The 23,891-nt window shown below is 41.6% G+C and overlaps 1 protein-coding gene across 3 annotated transcripts in view; it reads left to right on the top strand.

Moving 5' to 3' along the window:
• The first annotated feature begins 6,402 nt into the window (after positions 1-6,402).
• The window catches only part of CSMD3 (CUB and Sushi multiple domains 3), a 613,513-nt gene continuing 596,024 nt past the window's right edge, over positions 6,403-23,891 (top strand). For 2 of the 3 annotated variants that reach the window (XM_010404843.4, XM_010404841.4), the window contains exon 1: positions 6,403-7,282. In XM_010404843.4, the coding sequence (XP_010403145.2) occupies positions 7,105-7,282 (178 nt within the window). In that variant the 5' untranslated portion in view covers positions 6,403-7,104. The remainder of the gene's footprint in view (positions 7,283-23,891) is intronic. The other variant, XM_010404839.4, reaches the window with a different exon arrangement.

The following is a 23,891-nucleotide window of genomic DNA, read 5'->3' as shown; positions in this document are numbered from 1 at the left end:
AACCAGGTTATCAATTGTCTGCAATGTCGACAGTCCCTATACTCTTAAGTGTTTATTAAAGAATATACGGCAAGCAGATAGAATGCCCATTTTCTTTCTAGATACAAATAACTTATAAATGTTCTTTATGTAATTTTTAGTCTGAAACTAGAGTCAGGGTTACCAATATTTTATGGGCTTAATTTATGTACAGCTCCATGCACAGAATTCTGTTTCAAGCCAAGGAGAATCCTTCATGAAGAATAACAGAAAAACAGAGGCCTTCTAAATTTGTTCTAGATTTGTTTCTCTTCCCTGGCATATGCCAGAATATTTTTATCTGTAACTTCTGCAAGTATCATCAAGAATAATGATTAATTTTATATCTACAGTGCTTATCTTCCCTGAAACTTCAAAAAACCATACAAAGACATTGAAAACATTACAACAGATAGTACAGAAAAAAACAGTCCCAGAAGTAATTAAAGCAAAACCTGAGATGCAAGAAAACTTTTTTGTATGAACAATTCTTTTCACCCCATCAGCTAACAAATAGAAGTTTACTGAGAAAATCTACACTCATCAGTGGAATGCATTTCAGATTTGATCAATGAAGAATGATTGTACATACACTGCATTTCATTATTACCAAATTACAGTAAATAACTGACATGTTTAATATACCTTAACTATATCTCAATCCAATGCAAACAGAAAAGAGGAATTTGGAAGGATGGTTTAACATCCTCCCACCAGCTCACTGACTTTATGACCTACACAATCCACTAAAAAACCAAAATTTTTGTCTTCCCCTTTCAGCACCTCCCTACCCTTTCCTGATTTCTTTTCCTCTACATACTGCAGTAGTACTATTATGACAGAAGGATAATATTTGATGCAATTCTGGATAATTCCCTTTTCTTATTACATTAGTGACAAAGCACAGTGATTTCCTAGCACATTTTTTTCCCTGCAATATTTACATTTTCTTCTCCTTTGTTATACTGTCACTGCATGCAGTAATTTCCTATTATGGAAATTCCCTTTTTTATGTCCATGGTATACAGAACTCAAGGTGATAATCTACCCTGAAGTACATACTAAATAATTTTATTTGGTGCAATGATCATATTAAACGTATTTTCTAAATGTTCACCATTCAAGAGTCTTTTGGAAAGCTTCCACTGCACAATGGTGAGCTGTATCACACTCATGTGGGAGCTATCATGTTGTTATGCTCTCTTTTACTAATATATCTCCACAAAGCAGTGCATTGGGCAGAACAAACACTGGCATTTTTGGTCACAGACTGAAAGTCCTAAATTACTGGAGCTAAGGAGTAATACAACTAGTGTTCGAATAGGTATCTGAACAGATGCCACTCCATTACTAAAGACAGGGGGATCAAGATACAAATTCTGCCAAAGCTGATTGCACTGCACATACTATGTAAAAAGTCATTCTGCCTGTGTAAAGAACTCAAGACACTTCTGCTTTTCACAGACCCTACAGGATTCCCAAATCATCAAACTCTGCTGACAAGAGATGGCAGAACATTACAGTAGTGACAGCTTTTGCTGAGAATGCCAGTTGTCTAAATCTCAGACAAACACAACTACACGCCAACATCATCTTGACTGACCATGACTGATACAACACAGTAAATTTAGTCACTAAGATAAGCAAAATCTTGTAGCAGTAGACCAAAACTAATTCCTTGGATTCCACTTGAAAACTAAGCGTTATATGGTACAACATCTAAACCAGGAAACGTTGCATAAAATAGAATTGCATTCTCTCTCATCTCCAAACAGATTTCACACGTGGCCTGTAGCAGAATACAAGGAACATTTAACAGGGAGTTAACAAAATCACAGCTAATTGTGATACTGAAACATATTAACACCATCTCCCTACGCACAGTGCATCTGAAGGAAATATTCGTTAAGTCAGGACTGTAGTGGGTGCTCTTGTATATTGCTGCTATTCAGTTTTCTTGAACGGAGATATTTTGTGCTAGAGGCAGCTTAGAACCTTACTTGTGAAAGCTTAAGTAGCCAAGAGGAGGACAGTATTATGGCACTTCCCCCTCCAGCTGTCTCCATCACTATATTTGCTTTAATGCATCTTTTCATTGTTTGGGTTGTATTATCCTTAATCTTCATTCTATGGCTGTATCCTGTACTGCGAATATGAAGCAGTAACAGCAGCAAATTAGTAACCCAATATTTGTGGAATGACCTCCACTCACTCTTTCCCATCGAAACTTTATTATTTGTTTCACGCAGTAAAACTACTCTAGTCTGAGTGAAGTGGGGGTGGCACAATGGTGTCCTCCTCTTTGTGACATCCCATGAAGGACTGCAACACATGTTCAAAAGCCTAAGTGAGGAAATGGAAGTTTACAGCATATTTGTAATACTCTCCTACTGTTTTCAAGAATGTGAGGTCTCATTGATAGACATGCAGTCTGGGTTCTGGGTCAGAGTTCAGACTAGCAATCATACTGGTGTTTATAACCAGATGGACTAAGTTATGGGAGTACAGAATATTCTGTATTTGGTCAGGATTTTCAAAAGGATTATGTGATATGAGTGAATGAGTTTTGTATCCCAAGTCAAATACTCATTTTTAAATATCACTGCCTATATGCTTTACACATGCCTACATATGCTGTCTCTGCTTACAAGCATTGTGCACTGTATTATTCACAGCATTATTTGTCACAGAAGACCCCACCGCATTTTTTAAAGCAAAGCAATCAGTCTATCCACAATTTGAGTGAAGTTACCTGGAAGCAAAATGTAGGAGATATTTAACAAAATACGACTACCTTACACAAAAGTATATGACAGTGAATAAAGAATAACAAATGCAGCTGAAAATGTAGGAGGAATTCGTAATGTAATTATCAAAATTAAATTTGATCTGCCTTGGCAAAGTGAACAGGGAACTGGGAATGGAGAAAATGTGAATACCAATAGTAACATGTTATTCCATAGAACTATTTTGGTGTATTTATTTCTTGGAGATTCAGAGGCAAGAGTGTTTGCTTACAGATAGTGTAACTAAGGCATCACAGCCTGTCAGGTCTGTGATACAACTTTTCCACTAGCAGTGCTGATATTCATGTGCCTGACAGGTCAGACAGCTGAGTATCTGCCCATTTCTGATTTCAGCACATTTTAAAATTCTTGGGAGTATTTAATCATAGTGATTGACTTAATGGTCCTTGCCAAGTCACTTTCATCCTTGACTGATACCCAAATGATCAATAAGCTTGACCATGCCAAAAGTGAGAACGGAGAGAGGAGAAAGAGAAAAAAAAAAAGAGGGTGAGAAAGAAAAAGAACAAGGAAGAAAAAATAAAACACAAAGGGAGGAAGAAAAACAGAGTAAGAGAGCATAAGAAGGAAAGAGAGAAAGAAGGGAAGAAAGGGAGGAAAGAAATAAGAAATGGAGGGGAGAAAGGAAAGAAGGAGGGGAGAGAGAGAGAGGGAAGGAAGACAGGAAGGAAAACTAAGACAGAGGAGGAGGACATATTATGAACATGAAGCATACAGCATAATCTACAGCCTGAACCCAGAATCATACAAAAGGTTATGGGACACTAGTATTGAACAACAAATCAGTCACAAGAAAAATACACCATCACAGTGTTGGGGTGTACTATAAAGAAATTCCAGTCCATCCCTAGCATTAATATTACCAAATGTGCCTACCATTTGCCTTAGTAGCTGAAATGCTATTTTTAAAATGCATTTAAATTACTTGGAAACCTAAGGGTCATTGAAAATTAGTAGGAATTTAACCACAAAAAAAATCCTTGGTCCCCTTTTTAACTGTAAGCATTTCTTTGTTCATGTTTAACATCTAACTGATGAGCCAAAATTTCATTTTCAGAAGTAATACAGATAACTTGTGGCATAAATCTTGCTGGATGTCAAACAGATGTGACTTCTAACAACATTAGAGTTAAGACCTCTAAATAAATTAAGTATTGAAGTACTGAGTAATGCAATGCATAAATTAGAAATAAGAAGTCTTCAATATCTATTTCTTTTACTCTACAACTGATAAAGTATTTACCCCCAAGGGATTCTGAATTTCAGAACTGGAAAATGTTCTTGGGGGAATAAAGGCAGAATTTTATTCCAAGGACACACACACCAAAATATTAATACCCAAGGTGTAGCCATATATGCTGTTCTGAAAGCACAGGTCTCCAGTTCTGAATTTCTCTTGAAAAATGGATTCCAATTACATGCCTTCATACATGCCTAAATATAAATATATGTATACAGTAAAGAGAGAGATTCTGGAATTAATAAATGCAGTAGACAGGTTTAGAATAGAGTGATTTTCACCTATCCCACTTTAGCTAAAACAGGGACCACTGAAATTTTGTCAGAACACTGATCCTAACATGGCACTGCCCTTAACACCAACACAAGGCTCACATCACTTGTGCAATCACATTCTTCTGCCTTTGCAGAGGAAGCAAAGAGGCCTACCAAGTTCCAGTTACAGCAGTCACACTTCAAGATTTATGTGTCTGCAAGAGAAGGCTGTGGATGGTACACGAGGCAGTGAAATAGATACTTTTGCTTCTCCCCAGTAAAGAAACACATACGGATCTAATGGGGCTGGTTAGCGACAGCACTTGTAGCTGAAGATATTCCTTCCTCATGCATTAGCACTACAGAGGTGAGTTCAGCCACCAGACACAGAGCCACACTTTGAATTGCTGTTGGCCTCGCTAAAAGAGGGTATGGTTTTAAGTACAGGTGGAAGGAAGGCACATACTGCTCACCCTGACACCCATGTGGGAGCAGAATTACAGCCATGCAAACCTCCTTTTTTTACATTGTGCTTTGGGAGTGAAGGGTAAATCATTACCTTTCCAGGTTTCTTCAATACCATTATCTATGGTACTGTGATACTCTTACATATATCATGTATGTATAAAAACATGTGGTCATACAAATTCATATATGCATGTACACCTATACAGAAAGCCTCCGATCATGTTCAAAACTTCCTAACGAGGAAACATCTTCCCATAAATGTACTCCATGCACATAAGACACCCCCCACACACTGTTCAACACAGGGAAATGCAAACCCCTGTGTGGACACACCTGCAAAGATCCATGCTTTGTGACGGGTTGCCAAATTTCCCAGCTGACACACTCATGTCCATTGGCACTTCAGATTATGCATTTACACAGCTCATGCATTTACTTACGTGCACACACGTGCATCATATGTACATCCATGCAAAAACTTATGCACACAAACCCGTGTGAATGAACAGTTGTGTGAACAAACCCACGTGCATACACATGCAAGGCAAAAGCACATCAGATGCACGCATGCTGACATGTAAGAACACATTCACAAAAACACACGTGTACAAAATACATGTATACACAGATGCACGGGGAAGACTCTGGGCACACCCTCTCACACACAGAGATGTGTGCGCATATCCACAAAACACATGTGCGGACATACCCACACCGAATCACACAAGCACTTGCACACACATACACACGCACAATCACACACCACACGTGTGCACATGTGCACTCACATCCAACACGGCAGCACATGGAAGCACACACACACGTGCAAGCGCAAACACTCACGGACACACGCGTACCCAAAAACACACTCCGCCCCCAAAAGAAACCTCCCACGCACGCACCGGCGGGCCCGACACACGCGCGCACCCATACGCACAGAAATGCACCCCTACCGCCCCCGCACACCTGGGTAACACCTCCGCACCCACCCACGTGCCCACCTCCGCACGCCTCCGCACCGCAGGCGGTGCCTGCCCGCCCCCTCCACAGGCTTCCCGCAGCGGAGGAGACCGCCGCCCCGCGTAGCTTGCGCGGTGGTTGGGCGGGCAGAGGAGGGCAGCCCCAAGCGCGGGTGCCGAGCCCCGCAAGCCGGGGCGGTGCCGGTCCCCCCGTCCCCCCAGCCGGGCTCCCCCCGTCCCCCCAGCTGGGCTCCCCCCGTCCCCCCCAGCCGGGCTCCCCGCGCCGGGCTCCCCCCGTCCCCCCCAGCCGGGCTCCCCCCGCCCCCCGCCGCCGGGCTCCCCGCGCCGGGCTCCCCCCGTCCCGCAGCCGGGCTCCCCCCGCCCCCCCCAGCCGGGCTCCCCCGCCCCCCCCAGCCGGGCTCCCCCCGCGCAGCGCCCCCGCCCCCGCGCAGCGGCGCGGCCCCGGAGGCGCGGCGGCGCGGCCGGTAGGTGGCGCCAGCGCTCTTCCTGGCGGAGCCGCGGCCGCGCCGCCCCCGCTCCTGCCCGGCCCGGCCCGGCCCGGCCCGGCCCGCTGGGAGCCGCCGCCCGCCCGCCCGCGGCACCGCCGGGCCCGGCCCCCGCCCGCCGCGGCAAGGAGCCCCCTCAGCTACGCGCACGGGGAGCAGGGCTGTCCCCGCAGCTCCCCCGCGGCGCCCGGCTGTAATTAATGTCCCCGTGCAGAGCGATCAGCCTGCGCATCCCTGGGGGCCGCACACGCTGCCGCGCGGTCTGTGCCCGAAGGCGCGGGCGAGCCGGTGTGTGCGAGCCGGTGTGGCCATGGCAGCCCCGAGCACCGCACGTGCGTGGTTAATAACGAGGCTGTGACTGCTACCGCGAGCAGCGGCGGGATGGGCGAGCCCCGCCGCGCCGGCCGCCCCAGGCTCCTCCGGGCGGCGGGGGGACCCCGCCACTCCGTTATCTCCCGAGCCGTTCTCCCAGGCAGAACTGATCCTCCTGAGGGAATAAGGGGGTGGGGGGAGAGTCTCAATTGCAAATACTGTTTGGAGTTTATTGGAGAGAGAGTCTGAGCGTTGAGGTGCTCTCCCGTGGCTCCCGGTGGATGCTGTGAGGAGCCAGGATTGTGGTGGGTTTCGGCTGTGCAGGGAGTTGGGGTAGCGGGGGGGGTGGGGGGAGGAAAAGACACGATCGAGAGTAGCTGAGACTTTGTGCCCCCGTTGGAGAGATGGTTGAGTCCTCGTCAAGGTTGCTGTGGTATCCCAGAAACACCATTCACTCCGAGCTGTGACCGCGCACCATCAACAGCAACAACTCCGCTGCGCCTGGCCGAGGAACAGGAATTAGGAGCTCTCAAGAATAATATGAAAGGGATCTGCAGAGGGGAAATCCGTGCAAAGGAATCGAAATTAGCAGACTTTTGGGAAAGGGGATGTACTAAATGTGGCCGGCTGGACTTCATCCTGGTGAAGAAAATGGAGATTAAAAGTGGATTTACGTTTTGGAACCTCGTCTTTTTATTGATGGTTTCGTGTGTGAAAGGTAGGGTAGTATTTGAGTGGTATATTTTTAGGGGTCCATTTGCTTTCGGTCAGGGCGTTGCAAGCTCTCGCCTTATACTAAGGTGTTTTCAAAATATATTCATCTCTTATTTTATATTTTTGCCCTGGGTACTTTGCAATGGAAATATATAAATGACTGCTAAAGCGGGGAGGAAAGAAGGAGTTGATTCAGAGCTCTCTTCGGAGATAGGAAATGTATTTGCTTGCCAGGGCTGGCGTTCAATGCAGTGAGTGAGCTGGGGCTCAATAAATATTCTTGCAGTATCCTCAAACGGAGACGTGAGTTGGTTGATATAGCCTCTAACTAGTGTATGTTCAAACAAATCCCACTGCTTCACTTTTTTAAGGTGACGATGATGGTAGTGCGGGGTGTGTGGGGGATTACCTACAGTTCTGGTTTATCGGTCGAGCAGTGGGCTTTTTGCGGGAATGCCTGTATCGATGCACTTATTAGTTTAACCCGTTGCGTGGAGAAAGTTACGGCGAAGCCCAGCGTATGCGTAGCCGTCTCACAGCCCGAAATGCGCTTCACGCTCAGCTGTCTGTATGCATGCAGGGCTCCCAGGCTGTCGGAAAGGTGCGTTGGTAATTCAGCCTTGAAGGCATGGTCTGTCGCTGGGTGCAAAGACTGACACCTTTTCTCTTCCCTCCCTTGGTCCCTTTTTTCTGATGTATGTGAGGGGATTTGGGTGGTGGTTTTTGTCTCTATTTTTTTTTTTAATTTTTTCGGGGCAGGGGCTATTTTTCTTTCTTCTTGCTTCTGTGTTCATGAAAGGAGAGCAAAAAGGAAATGTCTAGTTAGCAGCATAAATATCGCCACCAAGTCTGTGCTTGCAGACAGTTAAGGGAAATGCTACACATAGAGAAAAGAAGAAATATGTGGCTTGAATAATGTGCACCTGCAGAATTACCCAGGCATCGCTAAACAGTGAAGTGCCGATCCCATCACGCGTGCCTTCAGTAAAAGGATCTATTCTGCAACTCCCCACAGTCGGCTGCCTACCCGAAATAATCTCCCCTTGTTTGTGGCCAGTGATTAATATCCGATTAATCACACTTTTATCCCCCTCCTCATCCTCATCCCTCCTCCCCGCCACACTCATACACTCCCAGAATATTTAGTAGACATTATCGATCCTCTCCGAGTTTTTAGACTTGGTTGTCGCCTACAGAGGTTGCCTGCACGGGTGGGAAGGAGGTGTCTTGTGGGGGTGGCATTCAAAGGCGTGCCTTCCTGAGCTGGCTCTGGCTTGGATGAAACAGTTTATTGTAGAGCTTTGCAGCTGCTTTTCCCCACATTTGCATCGCGTAGAAAAGGCAATTCGCATTTCACGGGGAGGGTGTGGAGGGCTTTTACCTCATCCCGCGTTATCCTGACGCGGGGTATCCAAGGGGAAAGGGGTTGCCTGCGACGTTTATGCACATTTTAATTACATACAGCTTCTCTCTGTTTGCATCTATTGGAGGGAGCCGCTCCCGGCGCTCTGCCCCGGTCTGGAGACGGTTTGCAATCGGCACCGACCCGGGTCTTTTGGGGCATTTCTTTCCCACGGTTCAGCCTTCTGCCATTAGCGCTTTTACGGTGCGGGGTGCCAGCCCCGGGCTGGATGCCGGCCAGGCGCGCCCTGCGCTGCGCGGGGCCCCGCGGGCGCGGTGCGGGGGCGAGCGGGGGCTCCGGCGCGGCTCCGAGGCAGCTGCGTTGTGAGCGCGAGTCGCGGGGCGGCAGCATCCGACCGAGGGACGCGCTGGCGCGGCCGCGCAGCGGAGCGGCTTCCCCGGCACCTGTTGACAGCCGCCGCTTGCCCTCGGGGGTGGGGTAAGGAAAGAACGCTGGGCACTAAGGGCAAAAGCTGGGATGAAACATCAGAAACAGCCCAAGAAACAGAGAAAAAAATGGGCTTTGCGAAACTGGACGTTTCTCCTCCTTCCCATTGTCAGGGCCTAAGCTTCCCCGGTGCCGATCCTGGCACGTTCCATAGACTTCCTTTGGACTGGGGCGGTTCTTCCAGAAGCTGCCGACCCAGGAGGTGAGATTTTACATTCTGGATGCGGGTTCCTTTAGGCAGCCAAGCTTCACAGAGCTGGCTTACACTCACTGCAGCACTGCATCTATTCTGGGCATTTATATTTAGTTCTCTCTCCACTCCCGTGAATGAAAGCATTTTACTTCGATTTACATTCCCATTGTGTCAACACAGCTCCTGCCCGCAGAAAGCAGAGGCAAACGATGAATGAGTACCTGCCCACGTAAAACATTCCAGATGCTGGGACCAAGATGACTCTCCAGATCCTACATCTGCTCTACCATTGCCTGGCAAGGCCTTTTTACCACACCCCATCTCTGCAAGCTCTAGCCTATATCCTCCCTTGATTAAGCACTTCTACTGAACAGTCCAGCACCACATCATAACACCCAAACTGTTGCTGTCATTTCTGTCATCCACATCCAGACCACTTCCACAGCTTTGCTTGATATCTGCCTCTCAGGCTCTACCTATTTTTGTCATTGTCCTGTTATCATTTCCCCGGTCTTGTTCCACAGCTCTCCCAACATTACAGGTGCCAAACTATCCCAGGATGCTTAAGAAACCATGTTCATATCTGTATAATTAAACATTCCTTGCATGCATTAATATAGGCCAAAAAAAATCCTTTGCATTTGTCTATAAATTCATGCTTCTTTGGAACCTTCAACAATACTTGAAAGGGGTTAGAAAAAGGAGAAGAAAGCAGGAGAAGATGGAAGAAAGGAAATTGTCAGAACTGCTGAGGAAGGGGTGATAGGAAGAACTAAGTAAAGAGGAATTGTTCATTTTTCAATGAAAATGTTGCTTACACAACATCCCATTATGCCATGGAACAATCTCCAACAAAATCTTCCTTCAATAGGCATGGAGTAAAAAAGCAAAGAAATGGCACCACTGAAAACTGTGAGAAACCATGAAAGACATTAAAACAAGCAAACCCATCCACGATCCAGCCTTTAGAAAAGGCCAAGCAGAGTGATTCCTGGTCAGCTACAGGGGGTGATGAGTCCTGTGCTCTTCCCTTTAGATGAACGAGACGCTCAAGAAAGCTCCCTCCCCTTCTCCCCCACCCCACACCATGGGAGGAATGAGAAGCAGCATTGAGGCACAGGAGATACAAACCAAGTTTGGAGGAGTAGGGAGTGGAAAACTCCACTGGCCAACTCCCTTACAGAAAGGGCAGAAGAAGGCATAAGAGAGGGGAAAAAAATTAGGCAGCATCAGTGAGCTTTGCCTCCACAAAAAAACCCCCCAAAACAACAAAACAAAAACCAAACCAAAAAAAAAACAAAAAAAACCAAAAAAAAACAAAAAAACCAAACCAAAACAAACAAAAAAAAATCCCCAAACCAAACCAAAACCCAAACAAACAAAAAAAATTGCGATCTGTTAGTGGAGGCAAATCAGAGGAAATCAAGCAAAATGACCAGATTCCACAAGACTCCTCCATCTCTTCTCTTTGGCTGTCGCTCCCAAGAGAGAGAGCACCAAGGTCGACTTTTGTCTGCCTGACTAAAATGAAGCTTTGCCGCTGCTGTTGTTCCTCTGTTCCCCTCTTGCAATTGTGACAAGGGGAACAAGGGCAGCTTTCAAAATGAAAGGGAGATGAAGCACTGAGATTTTAAACGGCTCATTGACAGAAGAAGTGATGAGAAAGTGAAAAGCATTCCCATTTCCAGTGATGTGTACCTGGCATGAGGGAGTATTTAGCAGGGACAAAGCATGCCCTGCTTCTTTTAACCACCTCTGCAATCTCCCTTCTCCCCCATTCCAACCTCAATCCCGCTCCTTTAATGCTCTGTCAGCCCCTCCCCACCGCTTCCTTCCCAGTCACTTGATTTATGGTGTTGCCGAAGATGGGTATGGGATTACTGGCGGATGGCTTTCCTCAGTGGGGCACGGGTGAGCGCAGCGAGGTGCTGGCTCTGTCCCCAAAGCGGCAATGGTGGGGAGAGTAACAGCAGGTTCAGGTTTCCTCATTTCCAGATGGTCGATGCCGGTGCTGCCTGTGTGCGTGTGTGTTTGTGTGTTGGGTAAATTCGTGTGTTTGTGTGTATGTACTCATGCAGGGGGGCAGGGACACACTGACTGGAGCAGGGACAGCGTCGTCCTTCTTCCAACTCCTCCGCACACGCTCACCTCCTCTAGGTACCTCTGCCACAAGCCCCCGCAGGTGACACAGGGCTCGCTGTGCTCAGCGGGCTGGGCACCGCGACTCACCGTTTTTTCAGCCTAAGCAGTTCTTCAGGGTTTCAGGCAAAGTTACCCTCTCTCACCCGCGCCTTTCTCAGGGCTAAAAGGAGGCACCGGTGTGCCCCCGCTTAGCGCTCCGTTCCTCCGCCTCCTCTCCTGCAGGGCAGCAGTGAAGAAGCACACGACCCCTCCCAGCAGCACCAGCAGGGACCGTTTCTCCCTTCCCTGCCGGTGCCACTCGGGACTCGCAAAGAGCTCAGGAGAACCCCACCTTCGCTTTCCGCTTTTAATTGTGAGAGGCAGCCGTCTCAAGGCGGAGCTGGCTCGGAGCGGCGACTGCCCGCCGGCTGCCTCCATTCGCGCCGGGCGGCGGCATCGCACCGGCCCCGCAGCCGTCTGAGGTGACCGCGCCTCCGGGCAGTCCTTCTGACACAGTCTTCTATCCTTTGGCTTTGCTTACTTTATCTCGGTGAATCCTGCACGTCTCTGGTTGACAAGTCTAAGGCAGCACTAGGGTGGTCGGTTGATTGGTTTGATTGGCTGCCACGCAGAAATAGCCCCTCACTCCCTAAGCACAACCAGCCCTTTCCTCTACGAGAGACTAGGCACTCCAGGCAGCCATACAGGATGGGGAGGGACAGGGTGTAGCTTCAACTCCATTATCAACATCTCAATTTGCAAGCACCAGGCCATGAAACCTAAAGAATTTGTGGATGTGTTTTAGAATCCCTCATTTTCCAAGACTTCTGTGCAGACACATAGCAGAAACTTGTAATCTACCTGCGGTTGTTTCCTTGTTTGTTTGTATGGAGGGGGTGTTTTTGAGCAATAAGTCTAGCAGGATCAATTGCCCATCTAGCTTAGTGCCCTTTATCTCACACTGTGACAATTAGCAGTGGTCTAGTGAAGGATTGGAGAAAACAGCAAGTGGAGTGACTAGCACATCCTGGATTTCAGCAGCCAGCAGTTTTGGGTCTCCTAAGATACAGGCTGCTGTTGAACCATCACATTTGAAAAGGCATGGACTGGCCTCTGTTCCACTCATTTGTCTGTTCTCTCTCATTCTGCTGGCCCTTTTCCCTTGCCTTGCCTTGCCTTCCTTCACTGTTCCATACCATGGCATTCATATGTATCCTCCATTCTTTACGCTCTTCATCTGGCTGAAAGCACTGGTTTTTATGAACACTTGTAATAAAATTGTTGTTGATGTGCTATGAAAGTCAACCCACAAAACTTGAGATTTTAAACCACTGAATGCACATGTATCTAGTAACAAGAAAGAAAAGCACATTCTTGATCAGATAAATTGTAAAAGTTTTGAAATATCCTGTGGGGATGGCTCAATTTTCCTGATTGTAACAGCTTTTCAGAGAAAATGTTACGAAGAATAAGATAGCCTTGTGTCCCTCCTTTTTAAACCAATTAGTGTCTTAGACACTGTCTGATTTTCAGAGGTATTGAATATTTATAATTTCAGGTGGCTCTAGTAGGAGTCTGGGCAACATCTTAGCATCTCTGAAGCAAGGCTGAGTGAGTCCATCATTATGATACTGAGACAGAGAGAGTATAAGTAAAAGGAAAGCATCTATAAAATAAATTAAAAAAATATATAAAATGTTAATTTCTACAGAATCTGATAAATCAGAGTGGTAGGGATAACAAAGGCTTTTTGATCTGCTGTAAAATTAGTTTGTTTTTTTTTTTCCTTTTCCACTAATAGGAAGCTTCAAATCTAATTCCATGGGGTTGTGACAGCTTCAACTTCTTGCTGATGCATATTATTCAGCTTGTATTTCTGACCATAATGGTTAAGGTTGAAAGGATAGAACAAAGTCTTTGTGGGAAATTAGCTTACCAGTTTCTACAAAGCAATTTCCAGGAAAGAGCAGTCAGAGAACAGACAACTTGGTCTAAGTTTTGTTTTTTCTTTAGATCCTGATAATTTTAAGACAGTTCTTACTCTGTGAGATATTTGAAGAAGCAATATTTACATCACAAACCAGAGAGGCATCTGATAAAAGTAATTATTGCAAGGCTATAAACCTTACCTCATAATACATAGTATATGTAATTTCCATGCTAGGGTTTATTGCAGAACTCTTACAAGTTTTAGACATGTGCCTTTCAAACAACTTTACAGAAGAATGTTTCCTTGTCAATGAAATGGTACAATTTCTCTAAAAAAAAAAAAAAAAGAGACAATATTTGCCTTTATCTAAAATTCGAGGGGCAATCTTTGGCAATTATCTTGGACCTAAATAGAACAGGGTGTGATACGTAATGTACCACTTTTCACCCTCCTTTTTATAAAAAAAAAAAACCTAGTTGTATTAGAAAATGTTGAAGATCTCCTTCCCAGTATCCAGCTTTTCTTCTGGGAAGTAGAATGGTGAAGGATATTGGATTATAAGGAAGATTATTTAAAATACACATATACACACTGACACACCATTTACTTTTGTACTTGTTTACATTCAGTTGTTTACCTTTCCTGGGCAGATTGACATTCATTGTTGCATTGCTTTGTTCTCACAGAACGTGTAAGATTTACTACGGCTTCATAATTTCAGCATTACAGATGCTGAGTACTGCTGTAAATGTCAAAGAAGGAAATGGTGGGAATTCATCATGTCCTTCCCAGGGTCTGAAATCTTAGTTGGATAAGTTTATAGATATAGGAACAGTGTTACTCATAACGAGTGAGCCCTGGGGTACTGGAAAATGGCAAACAAGGGATTCCAGCAGGGCTGGTCATCTCATAGAGCTGTGTTGTCGAACAACAAGATGGGATGCAGCCAGCATTGATAGAGAGATGGACTGCCCATTTTCCCTTGGATTCTAAAAAATGCATCATAGTGTCATGTGTCATATTTGCATTGTATCATAGAAATAGAGAAAATAACTGTAAGTAACTTAACCACAGAAGCATTCCTGGGGTGATGAATTCTCGCCCTACAAGGCCTGTAAATAACACAGACTGTCTTTGTAATAGAACTGAAAGAGTCCGGCGGCTATAGGCAGAAATGACTGATAATATATAATATGCATGTGTAGAAATTATATCCACATATTTGGTTTTGTATGAAGAAATTCAACAGACTGCGTTTATAATGCTTTATTGCATTATAAACCTAAAGATTACAAAAGTAAATTGTTTATGATTAAGGGAAAATAAATTATATATTTGGATATGGTCAGAAAATGCTCTTTCATTTCATTGATGGTCACATCAGCAGTTCTCAGGATGAGTCCACTGGATTCAGTGTAATGACAGTATGCTAATACAATGTCAGGTGTAGTCCTTAAACCCCAGAATAGTCCTGTTTTTGTCAGGACATATGCTGAATTACAGCAACTTTTTTAGCCTGGTTTCAAAATTTCATATTAATTTTTTGTTTTCCAGTAAAATATTTTGGAATTTGCACAATGCTACTAATGGCTGCAGAGGAACTAGGAGGACTTAAGAAAATAGATTGCAGTTTAGAATGATTCAAATTTAATCATAAATGCAAGTTGGTTTTACTTGTATCAGATTATCATATATTCCCGTATGTAGCTACATTTGAAAATGCTGACTTAGCTAGTAAAACCAAAGCACAAAAAGTGGGAAGTTTCCATGTTAGTTTTATTGCATTTATTTTCTAACACCTTCTTTGTTTTTGCCAACTATCTTTAAACTAAGATGCCTTAGTTTAAAGACATCTAATATTCTGAGTCAAAATCACAAGAACTAAAATATAGTGGAAAACAAAGGTCCAAATCCTGACTTTTGGAAAGCCTACCTGGTTAAACAAAGAATGGGGGAAGAAAAGAATAGGTCTTTGGCCTCCTCACATAATCATGTCCATTGGCTTTGTGGTAATAGATGCTTTTTCTTGCATGTCAAGATCCATGCTGGAACAAAGACGCACCAGGACATCTGGTAGCAGGCAACTGTAACTGTGTCCTCTGTCAAGAAGAACTACGCCTGGTTCATGACTATGCTCATCTTCTGTGATTTCCCTTGAATATGTCTGTGCTGACACTTCAGTTATACCACTCCTACTGACTTGAGTAATGCTTGTTGCATAGAATGGCAGAACTGGTTGGGTTGGCAAAGACCTCAAAGACCATCAAGTCCAACTGTTAACCCAGAACTGCCATGCATGACATGGCAGTTTTAATGACCACAAGAGAAGAAATAAGTATTCTTAGTAATTCATAATAAAAGAGCAATCTTTGCATCAATATAGTGCTCACAAAAGTTCTCATCTGATTAGAGAATTTGTATCGGTATAATATATTGAAGTATATTGGCATTTGCATTGTCAGCAGTGGAAAGCTGCGCCAATCAACCCTATAAGACAGTCTTTTTGAAAACATACTGAAAAATTTATGATTCAAAAGCGAAAATTTATCTGCTATAGAAACAGAATCAATGTTTAATATAGAACACATTCAATGTCATTGCTGACTCTTGCATACCTACCTCCATAACTTTCCTAAGGATATGCTTCAAAATTCCTAAATCTTTCTAGTACTACAATTGCAGGCCATTGAAATTTGTATGAGTTTCTACACTATTTTCAGCTGCTTTTAAATTAAGATACCCATAAAAACCCCCACCAATCTCCTAAGCTCTATCTATATATTTTTACTACACTCAAATCTAACTCATCAACTAGCTCCTGTAATTTTTCCGAATTTATTCAGCCTCCTCTGTATTTCTGGGCTCCCTTCCCAAATTCTCTTCCCACTCCACAAGTACCACTGGAGAAGTCCCAAAAACATAAAGCCTGCAGTAAAATATAGAAAGTTCTCTTCAGTTTCCATGTCATTTGTAAAGTCCTTTTTTGGCCCAAAGTAATAATCATGTAAGGGTAATATGCTAGGAAATGAAATATCCTCCCAGCTTTACAGTCATAGATTAGACTTACTAACTTTTTCAGGAAGTTCTTTGGATTTTATATCATCTGCAAGAAAGCAAGATTGGGAGAGTGGTTTTTCAGTTATATTTCTTTTCATTCTTCAGTATATTGTGCCTGTCTACCTGATTATTTTTTGGTAACCAAAATAACACCCATTCACCCCAAACAAGAAAACTTCAAAACACATTTTTGAAAAAAGTTCAAAACATAATAGCAACTTATTCTTACACTTATTTGTGTTCAAATAAACAGTATAGAATCAGATAGTTAAAATTTGAATACTTTATGTATTTTGGAAATCCAAGATACATCTTCTTGATTTTTCAAGCTCTAATGTATACAGTTAAATTGTTCATGTGCCATGGTAAGAGAAATATTAAAGATCTAATATTACTCCTGTATCCTTTACTAATATCATTGTTCTGGGATGACCACAAATGACTTGTTGGGACTCTGGATTCTACATAATATTGTAGATTAATAAAATAATTAAATAGAAAATGAAAAAAATCACATACGATAAAACAGGGCTAGGTTTGTAGGTATACTGTTACGTGCTCTTTCCCATTGACTCTGTGTATTCCAATGAAGGCAGGAGAGTTTGCTGTGTATCTGACTTGTGAAAGGTACTGTTCCAAATTGCTCCCTTTGGGGCCTCCTGTGTTTGTCACCTCTTTGAAATCCATTGACAGCTGAGTTAACACAAATGTCTAATCTGAGAGTCAGAGTGTGCCACAGATACCAACTAAGGAGAGAATCTGCTCATCAGAACCACCGTAATTATTTAGAAAACATGAATTACCTCCTAGAATTTATGATAAATCTGAGGTAACTGTACTGAAAATGGATAGTTTATTTTAGAATATTGTATCCAATACAGTGAGCATTGAATCATCACTTCTGAAAACATAACTGCACTCTAATGTTGAGGTGCTTTCTGAAGAATGTTTTCTTCATTCTTACAAGTTTTAATATTTTGCATTATTAAGCCAGCAGACAGTGTCCTGTAGGTAAACATCCTCTGGCCAAACTGATATGGATATATTTATTCGATCAACTTCTTGTCCTCGTCTGCTTCCTCCATGCTTCATGTGCATAAAATTTATTTGCACTATCTCTTTTGTGCCATACTTTTTTTGTGCCTTTAATTCACAGGTTGCTCTGGGCAACATTCATATTCTTTGTCTGGCACACTTGGATGATTGTGCACTTTTTAGAAGTTGCATCATTGATTTTTCCTCTTTTCCCATCTCTTATCAGTATTATAAATATACCCATTATTTACTTGAATTTCCCTATTTTGCAATCTTAGTGTCTTTTTTTTTTCCTACCTGACAATATTATTTTTCTATTTAATTTCTCTTGATGGCTCAATTAATGTTCCTAACAGTGTTTCTATTTCACACTGCTTGGTGGCTCTAAGTTTTCCCATTCAAAGCCTCTGACTTCGCAAGTGAGAAGTGTGCTTTTGAAAAAGAGTGATCATCCATGCAATTATAACCTTACTGAAATATTTACCAGTAGATTATTTCAGAGCTTGTCCCCACTGAACTGAAGAGAAGCTTTGTTATCAACTTTTAGCAGAACAGAGCAGATTGATACTAAAAAGCAAAATATCATTTCAATACAGAGGAGTTATTTAGGATGTGACAGCTCTACAAAAATGTTTATACCATGCATGGGACTGAACTGATGAAACTGAAAAGCTATAACAGGTGAACTCCACCAGATTCTTTTTGCCAGTACCCTAAAATGGTAGTAGAGCTAAGTGGCTAAGTTACTGACACTCTCAAAAACCTTACAGGCTCTGGTCCATTTCTGTTCACTGTCTTATGAGGGTAGTTAAATGAGTCGACAAAACAAATGTTTCAGACTGTAAGATTAATATCAGGTTTTATTATAGTTTTCAAATCCTATTTTAATTCATCATTCATTAATAAAGATGGCAGGAGGAAGACTACAGTTGCAAGATGACCAAAAATCTAAAATCCTTTTTAAAGCTTAAAGTAAATAATATCAAAATTTTAGAAGACAATGAGTCAACAGTTTATTAACCAATCACTTTTTTTTAACTGATTTGGTCTAGAATTTGGCAGAAACACATGACAAGCCCTGAGAGTTTAAAGTTTCTGGCTGATCTCTAAATCTAAAACAGCTGAGCAGATTTAAATATTTTGTGTAAACAAATTTGCATCCAGGCTGCTAATCTGCATGCCAGCTTTCAGCTTGACATTTTCTGAAATGATGGAAAAATGCTAAGCCCTTAATACTAAATGGAGTTCATAATGGAAATGCTGACAGACCCTTAATTACCTGTATTGTGATTCTGCTGAAAGCTTCTTTATCTGTCTAATCTGTCACAATGCAATAAATTCTTGAAAGATGGAAAAAAGGAAATTTGTGTTGGAAATGCTGAACTGTAGCAATGCTATATGTTCTTCTAGACATCCACTTAGCATCCATCCATGCAGCAGTGACAAAAAAATTATTTGAAGAAAAATGTAGCATTATCTGTGCAAATATAGAGGCAGCCAGTGATGCTTACAAGTTTAACTTAACCTCCATTTTTCAGTCTCTTTGAGTCACCTTTCTAGTAAATTATGACTAAACACATACAATCAACCATTTTTAATATGATAATGAGATATTATCATAGAAGAAATTTCTTATTGACTTGACATGGCAAAAAAACCACAACCAAAAAAACTACAGAAATTATCGTTTTGCTGCCCTAATACTGTGTTGCTGTGTTAAATTCTTCTGCACTGAATGGAGGAGGAACTAGAGGATAATATGAGAGAAAGGTCATTGTCTGGACTCTAACTTACAAATTCTGTAATGTAGAAACTCCGTTATCTGCCAACTTTAGAACAGAGTCCTTAAGATTCTCTTGAAGAGGTTTTTTTCAATGTTTTTTTTATTCCCCCCATGAAAATATTCCCCAGTTTGTCCAGGCTATAACCACCTGAAAAGCTAGACAGTATTTGCTCTGCAGAGATTGCTTAGGTTGGATGACTTAGACATACCAGCCTTGCTCTGGCTCCAAGCACAATCTGTGCACCAGCCAGGGCACACAACTGTGCCTGTAGAGCAACTTTCACATATGACAGTAGCCTTTCAAGAAAACAGAATATCCTCTAGCACTTTTGCCTTTGTGGTTTGCTGGGAGAATGAAATCTATCTCTCTAAGGTTCCCACAGCAATGACAGACAAAACTCAAAGAAAATATCCTGAGTGAAAGGGAGAAATATACCCCTCTGATACCTTCTTTCCAGACTGCCACCTTCTCCAAAAAGAGACCTGGAATTTTAATTTTTGCTGATGAAGCAACTACTTCAGTTCCAAGATCAGCTATTTGCCCATCTCTGTATCTTTACTATCATTCTGTCTTTCTTGACATAAGGAGATTAGAACTCCAGGCAGTGCTCAAGACAGGGGTACATCAGTGTTTTCTGGAGTGGTTGTTTCACTCTCACTGTCTTACTCTTCCTGATTGTGGAAGTGCCATGGAACATGAAGTCAATAATTTCAAAGAAATTCCAGTGACATGTCTGAGGTCAAAACTCTGAGTTCCAAGTTCAGCATCATGCAGATATCATTTAGTTATATTTTCCTATATGCATATTAATCTCTAAAACTTGCCTACTTATGCGTTTGCACACCCATTCATTACGTAAGGACATTCTGGAGTATCTTGACACTGGTGCATCATTTGATTACCCAGAAGATCTTAACAGTGCCAGTCTTACAGATTTCCCTGCATACTCCTTACTCTGTTGAGGATAAAAATGTGAGGAAAACTGATCCTATCACTGATCCAAAAGTGGGAAGTCCACTTTTGATTCATCATCTAAGCAAGTGATCATTGAGCCCTATTCTGTGTCTTATATTTTAACATCTTTAAGTTCATAAAATGGTCTTTCCATCTGTCCTGTGGTAAATTATTTTTAATAGCTTTTGGCAGTGAGCCTTGTCAAAAGATTTTTGCATGTTAACAGTGACTGAACTTAAAAAGATTACTTTTTCTGATTAACGGATCTATACCCAGAATTTCCTTCTCCTGTATGACAGCTTTAACCAAAGACCAAAAACCACTGGAGAAAAGCTGCCTGTATATGCTGCCTTGTATGCTACACAGAAGAACCATAAATATTTTCTAAATCAGAGCACTTTTCATAGTGCTTTTGAGGTACAATGAGACTGTTTGGTACTTTAATAGCTGACTTAAAAATACATTACTGGAATTGTAGGAAATGGTGCTGTTTCTGTTGGAAACACTTTCTGGAATTTGAACTAAGCTACTATTCCAAGCAAAATGGTAGAGACACTGAGCTCTTGCAGTTGCCGCGTTTCAGATGAGATGTAGCTGGCATGTCTGGTCCTGAAAGATTGCATGGTATTTTTCACAGAAGATTGTTATTAGCCTTCATCTCCTGGCTGAATTCCAATTTGGATAATTACAGTCAGCTATCTAAATTCTCTAAGCAGAGTGTGTTAAATAACCTTCTACACTTCCTTTTCTAATCTTCTGAGGGGCATTTCTGAGAATTATTAAATAATAGATCTATTTAATCTAAAAGGCAGCTGTTTCTAAATATTTCTAAATGCTAGGGGGAAGTAACTGTTTTAGAAGGTGTGTTGACTACTCAGTGCTCAGTGAGAAATTACACAGTGGGATTGGTGTAGGAAATGCTCCTTAGCACCATACAAAACGATAAGGAAACTACCTCCTTAACAAGATTGCTGCAATTTAGTTAAGAGTTCGTGGAAATATTTTAGATAAACAATACAATATGCTGTTCCAAGATGAGGAACATGAGCCTGGAGAAATCTACATAGAAAGTTTTGGAAAAGTTACAAGTTATTGAAGGTTGAAATAAAGATTTCGTATTCAAGATGAAGGATTAATACACACAAGTGTAGTACACAGGAGAATATAGAAAAGTACAAAGCTGTGCAAAGCTTTGAACTTTCTCAGATATGAAAAAAATCAAAGGGAAAAAATGGATCAGTTGGACCAGTCATGAAGTCAAGTCCCAGATTTGAAATAAATGGATGAAAAGGAAACGTTTCAGATTTAGTTGAATGCAACATTTTGCTAAGTACATAATAGTTCAGTTGTTTGTTTCAATGTGAGAAAAGAAGGGAAGGGAATTCAATATTAATCACAATTGCTTGACATGTTTTTGAACATTTGTAATTATTGGACTAATTTAAGGATAATTTGTTAAGCTTCAACTCATTGGTCCATCAAAAGTGGTGTTTGCTTCTCCCTCTCTGCCCCATGGTAAGTAGCAGCATTCAGTAAAATAAGAAAGAGATAGGAGGCAAATAGATGCCACAGAAATGTCTTGACTCAAAAGATGTTCTCACATTCACTATTTCCATCTTTTCTCGGGGCCTGTTGGCACAGATGTGTTAAACTAGAAAAAACCCTCTCCTGTACCATTTCTTCCAACCTCATTTACCTCCCACAGAATGCCCTCTATCAGGCCCAAAGGTTTTTGCTCTCCATGAAGAAAAGATGGCAGTGTCAACATTTTTGCTCATGGTTGTTCCACCCTGTATTTTGAAAACTCTGTACAGGTTCATGGCAAAATTTTTTGGGGGGGCTTTACAGAGAGCAATACAACATAGTTAATGCAACCACATAATAATTCTATGACTCCAGGTACTGTTTGGCATTATTTTAGTTCAAGAAGAAAAACACCATACCCACTCATGTCTGCTCAAACTATGTCTAAGCTCAGTCCAATCTGTTTTAAAAAGCATAATAACAAGATCATTTTACATAATGTTACATGCAAATGAGGTATTCAGAGGATTGATGCATGTCTGGATTGAATGGAAGCAGAGGTTGTTTATAGCTCTTTGAAAAACAATTTAAATCTGGTTCTAAGAAAACTCTGTTATTACAGTGCAGATGGTTGAGTTGATTGTGATCTTGAAGATTGAGGATATCTCCATTTCTCTGATGTTACAGAAACACAGATAACTTTTTGGCCTGATTATCACTAGGACTTACTGTTGCCAAAAATTGCATTAACTGCTGTTTTGGAGCCTCCTCAATACAGAATTTTCATTAGCATAGTTTCTTGTGTGAATACGATATTGGTAAATATGAGTGTAATACAGTTGTACAGTTCCAAACCAAGTAGAAGCATTCTTAAGATAACAATCAGGAGAAAAACTGAATGAGTTAATTTCTCTGTTAAATAGCTTCATTATCTGTTGGTTAGTGAAACTTCAGGTACTTTGGTGTGCAATTTACCACTATGTTGCCAAAAAATTCAGTATATATATTGCAGTTTGAAATGCACTTTGAAGTGTTCAGTTCTTTATAGTTGTGCAAGAAATTGGCTTCAAGGGAATTGCTACTATCCTTTGCTAGAGAAAAAACAAAAATAAAATCTTGAAGTTAGTGGGTCAAATTTCATCTGCTTTAATTACTTTAAACAGATGGAAATCATGAATAATTATTCATAAAAGCCTATTTATATGCCATTTCAAGGGGTATTACTGCATGATTTTTTTCAGTTGCATAAATAGCAAAGTGAAAAAGAGCAAGTAATATCATCTCATATCTGCACATTAAGAAACAGCAATAAATGGTTTGTTTTATAACTGCTCTGAGAAGTTTCATGGGTCCAAATCTGGTGTAGACAGCACAAAAAATTTACTGTTTGAGATCAAACTTGATTGAAGGATTTATTTCCAAGCTTCTAATTATTTCTTCTTTTTATCACTGTGTTTCACTAATGCATGCTGTTAAGTGGGAAACTGGGAATTAGTTTCTGAGAATTAGATTTTTCACTAGGAGAAAAAAAATATACCTCTTTTCAGATAAACTTTCAGATAATGCTTGATTTTTACCCGCTTCATGAGATTTAATTGTACATTTTACTAATGTTTCAGTATTGGAGCTGTTAATCTGTTACTGTACAGTCTGAGAATGAAACTGTGCAAATTTTCAAAATTTCCAGAATAAGGGTTCATTCATATATGAAAGCAATGTTCTTTTTCCTGATGATTACCCCACTTTCATAATTGTATTACATTTCATTTTGCATTTATATATGGGTTATTTCTGATTTTGAGCTCACTAACATATGTTTCTGCATCTGAAATCAAACATTTTCCTGCTGACTACTGGAGTGAATAATCTTATATAAAATTCTGAAATATATTAAAAATTAAAACCACACCCAAACAACTGTATCACCATGGGTATTTAGACCCATGCATCTGCTCAGTGTCCCACCCTTCTGAACTTGTTAACTATCTATATCAGCTTCTGAAAATTTCTCCATGTCCATTCTTATAATTCAGGGTATGCCACAGTATAAAAAACTTACCCTGTTAACAAGTGCTGAAATAATTTACTTCCTACAGTCCATTAGTGCATTTCGGCTAAGAGGCATCAGGTCCTCAAATTGCTGTTACACAACTACAAAATAGACAT

This window comes from Corvus cornix, chromosome 2, assembly GCF_000738735.6.
Source record: "Corvus cornix cornix isolate S_Up_H32 chromosome 2, ASM73873v5, whole genome shotgun sequence".
Lineage (NCBI taxonomy): Eukaryota > Metazoa > Chordata > Aves > Passeriformes > Corvidae > Corvus > Corvus cornix.
Note: the sequence above shows the minus strand (reverse complement) of the source record. Positions and strands in the feature narration are given on the sequence as shown.